This window comes from Sphaeroforma arctica (assembly GCF_001186125.1).
Source record: "Sphaeroforma arctica JP610 unplaced genomic scaffold supercont1.596, whole genome shotgun sequence".
Lineage (NCBI taxonomy): Eukaryota > Ichthyosporea > Ichthyophonida > Sphaeroforma > Sphaeroforma arctica.
This window is the reverse complement of record NW_014039962.1, coordinates 37,806-50,342: the sequence shown is the minus strand read 5'-3', so window position 1 is coordinate 50,342 and position 12,537 is coordinate 37,806. Positions and strand designations below refer to the sequence as shown.

At 42.2% G+C, this 12,537-nt stretch overlaps 2 protein-coding genes across 2 annotated transcripts in view; both read left to right on the top strand.

The window, feature by feature from the left end:
- SARC_07482 (hypothetical protein) overlaps nt 1-3,267 on the top strand; it is a gene marked incomplete at its 5' end in the record, with an annotated part of 10,068 nt that extends 6,801 nt beyond the window's left edge. The window contains 5 exons of the mRNA XM_014298582.1: nt 828-922; nt 1,601-1,780; nt 2,165-2,286; nt 2,637-2,778; nt 3,109-3,267. Coding sequence (XP_014154057.1) covers nt 828-922; nt 1,601-1,780; nt 2,165-2,286; nt 2,637-2,778; nt 3,109-3,250 — 681 coding nt within the window. The remainder of the gene's footprint in view (nt 1-827; nt 923-1,600; nt 1,781-2,164; nt 2,287-2,636; nt 2,779-3,108) is intronic.
- A 2,122-nt stretch (nt 3,268-5,389) lies between these two features.
- On the top strand, nt 5,390-5,695 carry SARC_07481 (hypothetical protein; the record flags this gene model as incomplete). The annotated part of the gene is made up of 1 exon (XM_014298581.1): nt 5,390-5,695. The coding sequence occupies one exon, from the start codon at nt 5,390-5,392 to the stop codon at nt 5,693-5,695; it is 306 nt and encodes a 101-aa protein (XP_014154056.1).
- Nucleotides 5,696-12,537: the final 6,842 nt, after the last annotated feature.

The window sequence follows — 12,537 nt, the reverse complement described above, 5'->3', positions numbered from 1 at the left end:
TACGTACATGTATACATGTATATATTTTTATATCTACATATGTATGTATATATGTGTGTTTGTGTTTGTGTGTATGTGTGTCTCTCTCTCTATTTGTGTGTGCATTGGGTTTTTTTTGTGTATATATAATATATATATATATATGTGTGTGTGTGTGTGCATGTGTGTGTGTGTGTATGTTTGTATGTGTAATTTTTTATGTGTGTGTTTGCATGTGTTATTGTGTATGTGAGTGTGCATATCTGTCTCTAACGTACGTGCAGGTGTTTTCCGGTTGTTCATCCAGTTTGGGGTGGCATGTATATCGTATTCATTGTTCAATTTTTATCATTCTGTATTTTGTATCTTTCTGATAATTGAGATTGTCGTAGTACTATTCAGTCACTTGTCTTAGGGTATAATATATTCTGCAAAGACTTGCTACCTCGGAAAGCACATTTAAATATTTCAGTCGGCAGCCGCAATGTGCACGTTCAACCCCCAGAAAACTACGCGTCTTCTGACGTGTTTATTGATAGTGTTGTTTCTCTTGTAGGCGTACAACGGGCAGTTACTATGTCATGTCACTGTGTGAACATATTGTAGTGCACTGTACACACCTAGGGCTGAGCATGATCGATTAATATGGTCGCTACATTCTTTAAAATTCAAGTGTAGATGCACAAAGGCTTCTGTTATTCTGTGGTGACTTTGTATGGAATAAAATACAACGTACACGCTGGGGAGCGAATCCCATACAGTTGTATGGTCACGCATACAGTCTAGAATATAGAGTGCACGCTAGGAGCTCACATCATCCCATGTCCTTCTCACTGCCTATGCATTAGAACACAGTCTACACGCTGGCGGAGGAGGATACAAAGCTTGGGAGGAGGATAAGGCACTCTCTCGAAGTCCTGCAACGAGCCATCGATTTGTATGGGTAAGGATGTACTTCATGAGCCGATTTGTGTGCAGGTTGCGTAGGATGGGCAAATGGTTATGGTGTCGCACGCGTGGGATTTGGTATACCACACCCCTTGAGTGTGTTGCAAAGTTCTCTGGGTTTGACTATGGTGTGATCAACGTTTCAAGAGTGCTTGTACGTTTTGATCTGGCGTACGTGAGAACAGCTTTGACACACTGATGAAAGCTTTGTGCTCTCCATGTATAGCAGAGCGGCCAAGCTTTGTGATAACGTTAACGTATGTAATGTTGGCTGCATGTATGCCACTGCTGGTTTTTGTCTACTCTAAACCTACCGCCTTTAGTCGTGAACTTATGCAGCACCTTCATCCCTTCACGGGGACTTAAATGTGAGGTGTATTGATGTGTATGTATGTATAAACTCCTGTTCATTCTAGTCAAGTACGTGCGAAGATTGTGTTCGGGCCTGTTTCCACATACAGATTTCAGCTCTCTGTAAATGCTTGCCTCGTTCCGCTTCCCCTTTATTGCGTGGACTTCGATGCCCGCCCACACATTTATACCCACCCGCTAGGCGACACATTTTTATATTTATATTACATTTCCCACTTTTCACCTCTGGCTGTACTTCTTAGTATTCGCATTTGTAAGTTTTTAACCGCAATTTTTTCCTCCCATATTTACTTGTGTGTAGGATCCACGGCATAAGCCTGAGTTTCAACGGCGGCAAAGACTGTACGCTAGTCCTATACCTATGGGTTGCGGCCTGCGTGAAGGCTGGCGATCTCCTGGAAGACCCTATCCACACTCTCTATGTACTAGAGCACTTCTGCTTCACGGAGATACAAGAGTTTGTCGATAGCTGTGCACAGAGGTTTGTCGACAGTGTGTGTAGTTTGCGTGGTCGGTGCGACACCGAATGGCATAAAGCTAATCTGAATTCAATCCCCTCATATCACCGGATGTCATATAGTGTCCATATTCGTTGGTTTGGAAAGGGGGCATTTGATGTGGTCCAAGCTATCCACCGACCCATGCATCTTCTACCGTGAGCCCATATAAAGCTATTGATACCCGCAGAGGTGTTTAGTTTGCAGTTTTGTTTTCCACCCCTTCCGACTAGATATGAATGGAAGGTGTCATATCCCGCTGGTGTTGCCCATCAGGTCCAATCAATGACATTTATACCGAGGCGCTCCCACACATATATATATATACACTTACACACACCCTCTGTTCCTTTTCTTGACAATGGCAGATTTAATTTAGATTTAATTACGAAGGAAGGCACCATCAAAGAGGGGCTAGGTACAATGCTCGGCAAGTATCCGGAAATCAAAGGGGTGATCATAGGAGCAAGGCATACGGACCCGTTCTATGGTAAGCTAATCTGTTGTCAGTTTTCGTAGCGTTAAAGGCACTCTTTGCAGTATATTGCTTCCTCTAAAGCCATTCTCACGGAGTGCGCCAAGCTCTTGCATGTTTAAATTTGCGTTGAATCTGAGCACACTGTCGTCGCCTTCGTCCGTCGCAATATCTTATAGCTTGTGTGTGCATACGCCGAGTGCCTCTTTGTGATTCATGGGCTCGTTGCATTGTGTCCTATACAGTCAGGGATATGACGGGGTTCGTTTATGCACGCTATAGGCCCTTATGAGCACCATATAACACACGCATTATCTGTGCCAGTATATTGTCGGTATTTATTTCCTTCGTTGTGCCTACCACAGGTAATATGGATGAGCTACAGATGACTGACGAAGATTGGCCGCAAGTGATGCGAATACATCCCATCTTACAGTGGTCGTACCAGAACGTATGGGAATGTCTTCTGCGGATTGGCGAGCCTGTATGCGAATTGTACAAGAAAGGGTATGTCTACATGTGTGGCAACACATAGTGTTCATACTCACTTCCTCGTTGTTTCTGGGTAGTTGTATTACCGCTGGTGGGGCCTGTATATTGCCATAGTGCTGGACGAAGTACAGTACTTTCTTCCTTCTGGTCATACATGTAAATCCCTCAGATAACTGAATGTAAGCGCAATTGCTTTGGAATGGTGTCTTTCTACACGACCTACGCAAAGAAGATATACTGGTTCACATATCATTCATATGCTGGAACTGCCTGGATATTGCAAGGTGGCACTATATGTTTCACTTTTAAGCTCTCGTTGATCGTCGGTGATTTTCTTTTCCGCAGGTACACATCCGTGGGCAACACGCACAATACGCATCCTAATCCTGCGCTGAGGAATGAGAGTATAGAAGGAGGGTACGATCCTGCCTGGAAACTTACGGACGGCACTTTAGAGCGTGCCGGTCGGGATAAGAAGAAAAGTTAGTATATTAAAAGATTTTCAATCTAGAATAGGTGGTGGTCTCGGAAGTTAGAGAGTCGATGAGAGAATCAGATTCGATCGTTTGCCACGATATTCTTATCTGATATGTAGGAATCACTCGCGCTCATCGGTTTATTGAACACCTTTTACCAATCTCGAATTTTTCGAGCTGTGTTGATATCTGGTATCCTGTATGTACGCTCTGATATGTGATATTATGAAGTATAAGTTTGCATAGGCTTACTCTCTATAATCACGTTTTAGTTGATTTTTTATACCATAATAGAAGTATGCTCGCGTTGTGGACAGACTAGAAGGATACAATGCACAAGTCCATGTGCTTTATCGAGTTGAGATAGAAGTTCATGGTATCGATCTGCCTGTTTCAGAAACGTGGGGTAGTGGGCCATTCTAGCCTGGGATATGGATAGGGGTTTACGGAGCAGGCTTCTGTGCTTGTCTGATCTGAATACAGCTCAAAATTTATCCAGTTACGCTTACTTCCTTCGCCAGCGAGCAGTGCGTGAATAGCGTGATTTGAAACACTAGCTATATCTTGCAGCAGATCTCAAAAGAATTTAACTTGTCCGTAGTTGCGCGTAATGGTGGAACGAAAATTTGTGGTCTCACCTAAAAACCTAAAAACACTAAAACCCTAAAATCTCCAAGTGGCTCAATATATAGCTACGTATATAAGTATGACTAAAATTTGCATTTTAAAACTTAAAGTGACTCATTTATAGCTACGTGTAAAAGCATGACTTAAATTGACACTTTAAACTTAATGTGGTTCAATATGTAGCTACGCGTGTAAGCATGACTAAAATTGATATTTCAAACTTGTAGTGACTCAAGATGTAGCTGCGCGTGTAAGCATGATATCATAGACTTGGAGCGGTTCAATATGTAGCTATGCGTATAGGCATGATCAAAATTGACCTTTTAAGCGTCTTTTACTGTAAACTCGTATTTATAATATTCACTATCCACTAATTTAATAGACAATTAAAATATGTATTTCAATATGTAGTCACGTGTACAAGCATGACTAAAATTGGCATATTGAACATATTTTACTGTACATATCTTCTTAATATTCACTATTCACTATTTTAAATTTGACTTTTAAACCCAAGTGGCTCAATACATAGCTACGCGTTGTAGGCATGACTTAAATTGTCATCTTAAACTTATTTTATTGCATACTTGTATTGTTACCTATTCACTATTCACTAGCTCACATTCAAATCAAAGTGACTTAAATGTAGCTACGCATGTAAGAATGACTAAAATTGTCATTTTAACATATTTACTGCGTACTTGTATGTATAATATTCACTGTTCTGTAATTTAAAATTGACATTTAAAACTTGAAGTGGCTCGATCTGTAGCTACAGGTGTAGGCATGACTAAAATTGGCATTTTTTTTAAATATATTATGCTGCGTACTTATAGTTACAATATTCACTATTCACTGATTATATTTTTATGGGTCAGCATTTAAACAGGCAGACTTGCTGTATGTGAGTTATATAGTGGGGTTTGTGTGCAAGTAGCGAAGAGCACGACAGGCGGCGAGCCAATGGGTCTCATATGAATTGGCAAGGACGCGAGAGAAACTATTGAGAGCAAATGTGATGACAATGCGAGTGAGGATCGAAAGGTAGTAAATTAGGTTACTGATGAATTCACGTTAGGGGCAGTCGTGGGGTGGCCCAGTGTTGACCTCGAGAGTTGTGGTGGGCAGTAGTAGACTGGATGGGTGGTGGTTCGATAGTCTCATTGATGTAAGATGTTTGCATGATGCTAGTATGAACGGAGTTGGCGACGATGCGGCAGTCAAGGAGCCAAGTAAATGTAGCAACGTCAACGGGTGTGAACCACAAATGATAAGGACAAACGGTAGGATGGGGTACGGAGAGCATTGATCAGTGTAAGCTAGTGTAAAATCAAAGTGAAGGAGCTTGACTGGATTAAATAGGACCAGAGTTTGCCAGATTGCTTGAGACCACAGAGGGACTTCGCTCAAGGGTGGTGTCGTTGGTAACGACAATCGTGTACAAGCCTGTGGGCGGTTTCATGAAGATGGAGTGGTCCAGATTGGCGTGAAAAAAATGCAGTATTGACGTCCATTTGCTCTGTATGCCAGCCCTTGTTGGCGGCGACGGCCAGGAGGGTGCGGAGCAATTCATGGGTGCAAATAGACACATGTCTGTTCCTAGTCTGGGTGATACCGTGCGCGACGAGACGAGCATTGTATTTGTCAATGATCGCGACCCACTTGGACGGGACAGTGAAGACGGCATGTGGAAGACTAGCGGTAATACGGAGGACATAGGTACCAGTGGAACGGAGGTTGTTCATTTCGAACCCAATTACAGCACGCCGGTGACTTCAGATCTGGCGAGGGCTTGTCTGGTGGTGATGGGGGTAACAGGCTGGATTTGAATATCTGTGCATAGAGAGAAGATGTGCGCTTTAACGGCTTCGTAATTGCGTTGGTCGGATCGATGTTTCCGAGTGAGGTGTGGTGTATATTGGAAATATTGGGGAGATCAGCGTGGTGTGGGTCGGCGGCAATGTCGTCAAAAAGAAGATTGCTGAGCTCACGTGAGTGAGGGCGCTTGCAAAATGCTGCTGGAGCCTGTCGAGGTGAGCGTGAACGAGGATGCGAGCTTCTTCGGAGGTGGCATGAATGACTGGCGAAGCTTGGCGATCTGTTGCGCTTGGAAATTGGTGATACTGAGACAAGTTTTGCGAGCCTATTTATTGGTGGAGGACTGGACTGGTGAGCGTGCGACATTGTCGATGGCAATCCGGAGGACGACGTGAAAGTCGCTGGTGATGGGCTAGAACTCGATGGAGGCGATGGTTGGGACCTGGCGTTGGGATGTCTGAGGGTTTCAGGTGGCTGTCTGAAATGGTCTCGACGGATAGGATATCGTTAGTTGGCGGTGGCTCAACGAATGAGTGATCGTTGGTAAGTGGTGTGTGGAAGGTAAGAGTGGTGGGTATGTTATCGGAATGTGTGGATGTCAGGGAAGATGTCACAGTATATGTCAACGGCCGTGAGTTGCTCAGGGGAGAAGTATGGCTCGGACTTGGATTCGACGTTATCCAGAAAGGAAAGATGCCCTTATTTAACGGGACGTGGCGGGAAGTCATTGTGGGGCCGGTGTCGACAATAAGTCAGCACAGGAGGAATGGTCGTGAGTAGGTTTTGGTCGTGCAGGTGGACTGGTAGCCAAATCTGGCACCATGTAAGTTGAGACTGTTGGTTTGGATGGCATTGAGGAAGTAGCAACCGGCTGATCATCAATGACTAAGGTGGCACCTTCACAGGCGATGATACACTGTGCGAGGCCGTAGGGGATACGATTATGTATCCATTGTGTCGTATGTTCCGGACGGAGAAGATAGGTTGGTTGACGTCCGGAAGGGCGAAGGCAGGCCCAAGGCTGGGAAGGGTGGCTTTGATCACATCACGTAGTCTAAAAAAAGTTCACATGAATTGTACAAGTGAAACGAGAGATGGGGCTCGCCCATATAGTAGCCTCAATGGTTTAATATTATATGTTCTTAGACAAAGTATACTTAGACTCGTGATACTCGGTTACTCTGTTACGTTTGAGTTTAGGTCCTTGTGGTCCTCGATGGTGAGCAGGATGTTTCTTTTGGCCTTTTGGAGGTACATACATGCCTTGATCTCTTAAACCTGGAATGAATGTTGTCTAAGAATATACTTCGACTATCAGGACATTTGTTTGTGTGGAAAATGCTTCAGTTCGAGCCTTATTTTTGTGTAGGTGTTTACGAGACCTCTTATTGACTGTTTTCTATACATCTGGATCACCAAATGCTGATGAATGTTGTTTAAGAATACACTTTGACTATCAGGACGTTTTTTTTGTGGGAAAAGTGCTTCAGCACGAGCCTTATTTTGTGTAGGCGTTTACGAGACCTCTTACTGAATGCTTTCAATACGTCTGGACCACCAAATGCTGATAATATTAGTAGATCGTATTGAGCCTCGTTTGCTAATTTGGCTGTATAGTAGGTAAAATCACCTTGTTTGTACTTCCCGAGAATCTTTTAAACTTGTAAGATATAAGGATGTAGTAGCCAAAGGATGATTTCTGTTTTAGTTGAGCCAATATTTGAAGAAATCGAGCCGTCAGAATTATTAACTCTATAAGTTCGCTGTTTTATTCGGCTACTCAAATCACGGACGGTTCGATATACTTAGCGTCAGAATCGAGAGCCATGATGTTGGCTATAATCCCGATCTCAAACTGGGCCATTTTCTTTGTATCGTTTCATCGCTTCTGTCTCTTTCTCAGAGCGATATCCGGCATCTCCCTGAAGCAAGGAAAGACTGCGTCTCTAGTTCTACACATCTTCTTCTCCAACTATGGTTTCATGATCTTCACTATAACGGCCACTGAAATAGCGAGAGGGCGTTGTACCAGCGAAAGAATCCGGTGTCTCGTTCATTTGTGTTTGTACCTAAATAATTGAGTATAACCACATATCAGCATCATCAAACAACTCTTCTCGCATAAAATTATTCATCTTTCCTTGTCTCACCTCGTTTGCACCTTTGTGTCTGAGGTTTATGAGGCACGAACATTTTGTGGCATTTGACTGCAACGAGTAACAGTATCATCGTGTCGTCTCCTGTACACTATAGCTGGCCAGCTAAAATCTGCGAAGCACTTATAAATGCTTCCAGTCACAGTTTGAGTTGATTTATTTTTCAGCGGATTTCTTGCAAGTTCTCTCGTGAAGCAACATCAAACTCGAGACAATTATACTATTCTTTCGTGCGTTCGGACATGGGCAGTTCAACCAAGTCAATGATAACCCGGCGCTACGGCTCGTTTCAGATACGCTTCGTAAGGGCGCGTATGTGTCCATGGCGCTTGATTCAGTTAATTTCGCAGTCATTGCATTCGTGATACACTTGAAATACAAACTAAAGATTTGATTGTACAATCCCACACTTTTTGCAATCTTTTTCGGTCCTTATCTTATCCATATGTTTTAACCATTCATTCTGGTTTTAACCATTTCAGAATAGCTACCTCGGTTGATTCTGTATCATCGAAACCAAGAGGTGAGGATTTCGCTGTTGAAACTCAGCTAGTCTTACTTGGCGTGAAGGCTCTAATGAATATATACGACTGGTATTTGTTTTGTCTATTAGCTATTAAAGCAATATGATCGTATACATTTGGCAAGTCGTTCATCAATTACGTAGAAGCCTGGTCTTAGCTTCGTAAGCAGTCGGCACGTTTTCAGATACGATTCGTACGGGCGCGTGTGTGTCCATAGCGCTTGATTCAATTAAATTCGAAGTCATTTCATTCGGGATACACCTGGGATATATGGCTTAAGTTTCTGGTGCACAATCCCGTATCGGTTGCAATATTTTCTGCGTTAACCTTGTCCAAATATTTAAGAGCATGATTCATTTCAGAATAGCTTCCTCGGATGATTCTGCAACATCAAAAATAGAGATAAAGACTCTTTTCGCCCAATCTCGCTTGAAGGCGCAACTGTTTGTATCCGACTATTATTTGGGTTGTCCATTAGTCGGGAAACATGTTCGTAGGCATCTAGAAAGTCGTGCATCAGCTGCTTAAGTAATCTAGTCTCGGCTTCGGAAGTAGTTCCCCTGTCTGAACATATCTTCTTGGAAAATGCTTTAGCTGGCAATGCGCTCCTTTTTGATTCTGTTGAATCAGATCGTACCTCAGTAGCACATACTGCAGGTGCGTGCGTTGTTTTGGTCTCTGCTTGAGACCCAGGTGTCAAGAGTGGAATTTTTTCTTTCGACCATACGTTAAAAGGTTTCAGATGGTGTCTACTTGGTTTTTTCAACTGTACCTATTCGACATAGCATTCTATGTCGCCAAGGCATCTTTTGGACTGCACGGGTACCCTGGTAAATGAAAGCATTTACCTCTCTATCCAAAAAGATTGGCTCACATCGAATTATTGAGATCAATTGGTTGACCCACTTATCTGAATGTCGTCAGGAACAACATCACGTGATGGTAGCATCCGGTGTATGACCATAATTTAGACGGGTACCCTAGTAAATGAAAGCATCTACCTCTCTATCCACAAAGATTGGCTCACATCGAATTATTGAGATCAATTGGTTGACCCACTTATCTGAATGTCGTCAGGAACAACATCACGTGATGGTAGCATCTGGTGTATGACCATAATTTAGCAACTGTAGTATCAACAACCACGGTGAATTTGCTCATGTATTCTCATCGGTTAAGTCGTTTCAAAACGCATTACCTTCTGAATGCTCCATAATTCAAAATCGCGGCAGTTGCAGATTATGATGAGCTCAACATAAAATGGTATGTCGACTATATATATATAACTTACGATCTCAAGCAATCTAGTGTTGGCTTCCCAATCCGTAGCTAGTAGCTCCCGCACCATTGTATTAAAATTCGGTACAAAGTGTGACAACTATCCGGTAGGTGATAGAGTATATTAAAATCATTACCCAATGCTGAGTTTGGTTTCCTTTCCCTTACGACTTAAGTGCCGCAATTCATTGCCAGGCTAAAGAAGTGCACGTATCGTTCGGTTTCCCATCAAATACTTGATACAGTACACCTCCGAGTGCCATATCGGACGAGTCTGTTTCTATCATGAACGTTACTCCGTCTCTTATTGACTGAACTATCGGTGCTTGTTGAACCACTGTTTTGAGCTGCTTAAACGAATCATGACAAGTCTCGGTCAAGGCTCTTAGTTTGCTTTTGTGAGGTCTTAAATGTCTAAAAGGCTTATGTTATTTTGCTAAGTGGGAAACTCCGTCAGACAGGAAGTTGCCGAAACTACACATGCGCTTTACACTCGTTCCAGCGATAGTTGTTCTCTAATCCAGAAAGTGCTCAACCTTTCCACGATCGATCATGATACCTTCACCAGTTACGCGGTATCCCAACAGCTCTATTTCTTTAACAGCTCTATTTCTTTATGTTGACATTAAAGTTTTGCTCGTTCAGTTTGCCAAGATCTTTCTTACGACTCTGTCGTGTTCCTCGTTAGTCTTTGTAAAGAGTCCAAACGGTTTTTGTTTTTAAAGGAGTACTGTTGTCCATGCCAGGTAAGCGTGGAGCATATGCGCTTTTTATATCTTCATCTGGTGATAGCCTTGCTATGAATCAGTGGTGAAGATGTTGTAGTTCCTTTCATTCGTCTCAGTAACTCGTTAATCCTCGGTAAGTGGAAACTGTATGTTGGTATAAAAGCGTTGATAGGGCTCATATCCAAACATATTCGTACATCGGATGCTATATTCGTCAATACCTTGCGTAGTACCTTACGTACAATACTTCATAAAATGTTCATCCATGCATTCTATTTTAACTTCACGCATCGTTTCGGACGATGGTCAATTGTATAACTGTCGTACACCAGCCCAAAAAGTCAAAATAAATAAATAGTTGATGTAACCGGCAGGGACCTGAGTGGTGCAGCAGGAATTGAATCGCCAACTTCACCCTTAGTTTGCGAACCGCAGCAAACACACAGAGGTGCCTTTGTGACAGATTTAAACTTGAAATTTGTGCGTTTTTTCAACTGTAAGCTGGTGTCTTTCTGGTCTCGTAGGTCGTGAACGTTGACTATTCTTGAGTTCCGATTACAGGGGGTGTCGACGTAGATTGTAAAGATACGGGACCTTTAAAAGCTTTCCACCAGCCCTGGTATCGACCATGGTGTCCTTAGGTGTCTCCAACACATTATTCAACGTAGCAATTGATTGGTGGGTCTCAGATACTATTGTCGGGTTAGCATACCGTGTGTGACTTCTGCCTTAACTTCTCATTCGTTGCCGAATCAATGGAAAACGCTAACTCTACCTCAGCATTGATGGCGATGGCGATTATCGATGAATTCCAAGCAGTCGTTTCAACAATCGAACACAGGCTTTCTTACCCACGTAGTATGTTCATCTATCGTGGTAGCCAAACATTTTACATAACTAATTAAACTTTAGTTAACGTAGTCAAGAACATAATGTAATAAATACAGTAGTTCGTGCACTGAAAATGCAGTCAAAATCGAGTAGCGCTTAGTAAAGAGTGTTGTTAAGTCTGAATAAATGAACTCAGTCAGAAGTACCATTATGAACGGCGCGCCTGCTGAGTTTATTAATCACGTTCCTATGTGAAGTAAAATTTTCTCTATCATCGAGTTGTAATGTGAAATATACGTTATGTAGGATGAGTCATCACTTCTACCTGATTAAATTATCTATCTGTTCCTGTCCTCAAATAATCTCCTGGGTCCGGTCATCTGAACCGGTCCGGAAGTCTACTCATTAGTTTAGACCTCAAGTCCGGTCCTAAATTTCCACCTAGAATTTTTTGTCCACAACATCAGCTGTCTTACAAAATAACTTCATTGTATAGTTTTTTATCGTGCATGTCGCAAATTGAACTTATTTCCCTGTTGTTGTTTTTTTGGACCATTGTCTACGCCAAGAAGTGTCTGAAAGTCATTGAGGTAATATCTCTGACCTTTGTATGGAGTGAGACTCCACCAGGTCAGAGTATAGGCTTTGTATGCTAAGAAGTAGTAGCCAGGCAGGACGTAGAATGCGACCATTTTCTTCACCATGCCATATACATCACTATCATGAGCGCACCCCTCTGCCCCAGTATAAACAAACACCATAAGTGTATTGAAATTGCATGCTGCTAACATATGCTGCGTTATTTGAGCCTTGCTATTACGCATTTTAAAATGTATTTCATCGATGCACCTGGCCTCCATAAAATAATATGTATTCTGGTTCTCTAATCTTCTCGTGTGGTATATATGTTTCTGTTGGCATCATCAGGCATTGTCTGTAAATATGATCTTCAATCATGTGTATTACTTGTATCAAACGCATATGAACAGTGTTCTGACTCCGTCCGATATCTATCCCTACTTTTGCTTCACTGCATCTATGACCTGCGAACGATAGTAAAAAGTAAACCATCTCTGACAAGAGAGCAAGGTTTCAATTAACTTCAAGATCACATACAGTTGCATCCGTAGACATCTCAGATGATAACGATGATTGTCACTGTTGTCTATTTTTCTTATGAGCTGCTTCTTCAAGTATATTATATAAAATAGGAAATACAATCCTGAATATTGACCAATTTTAAATATTGGGAATTATATTTTATTTTGAAATGCAGATGCCATTTTTGCAATATGTACATGATGGACTTTATTGATTTTCAATAAAGTCCATTTTT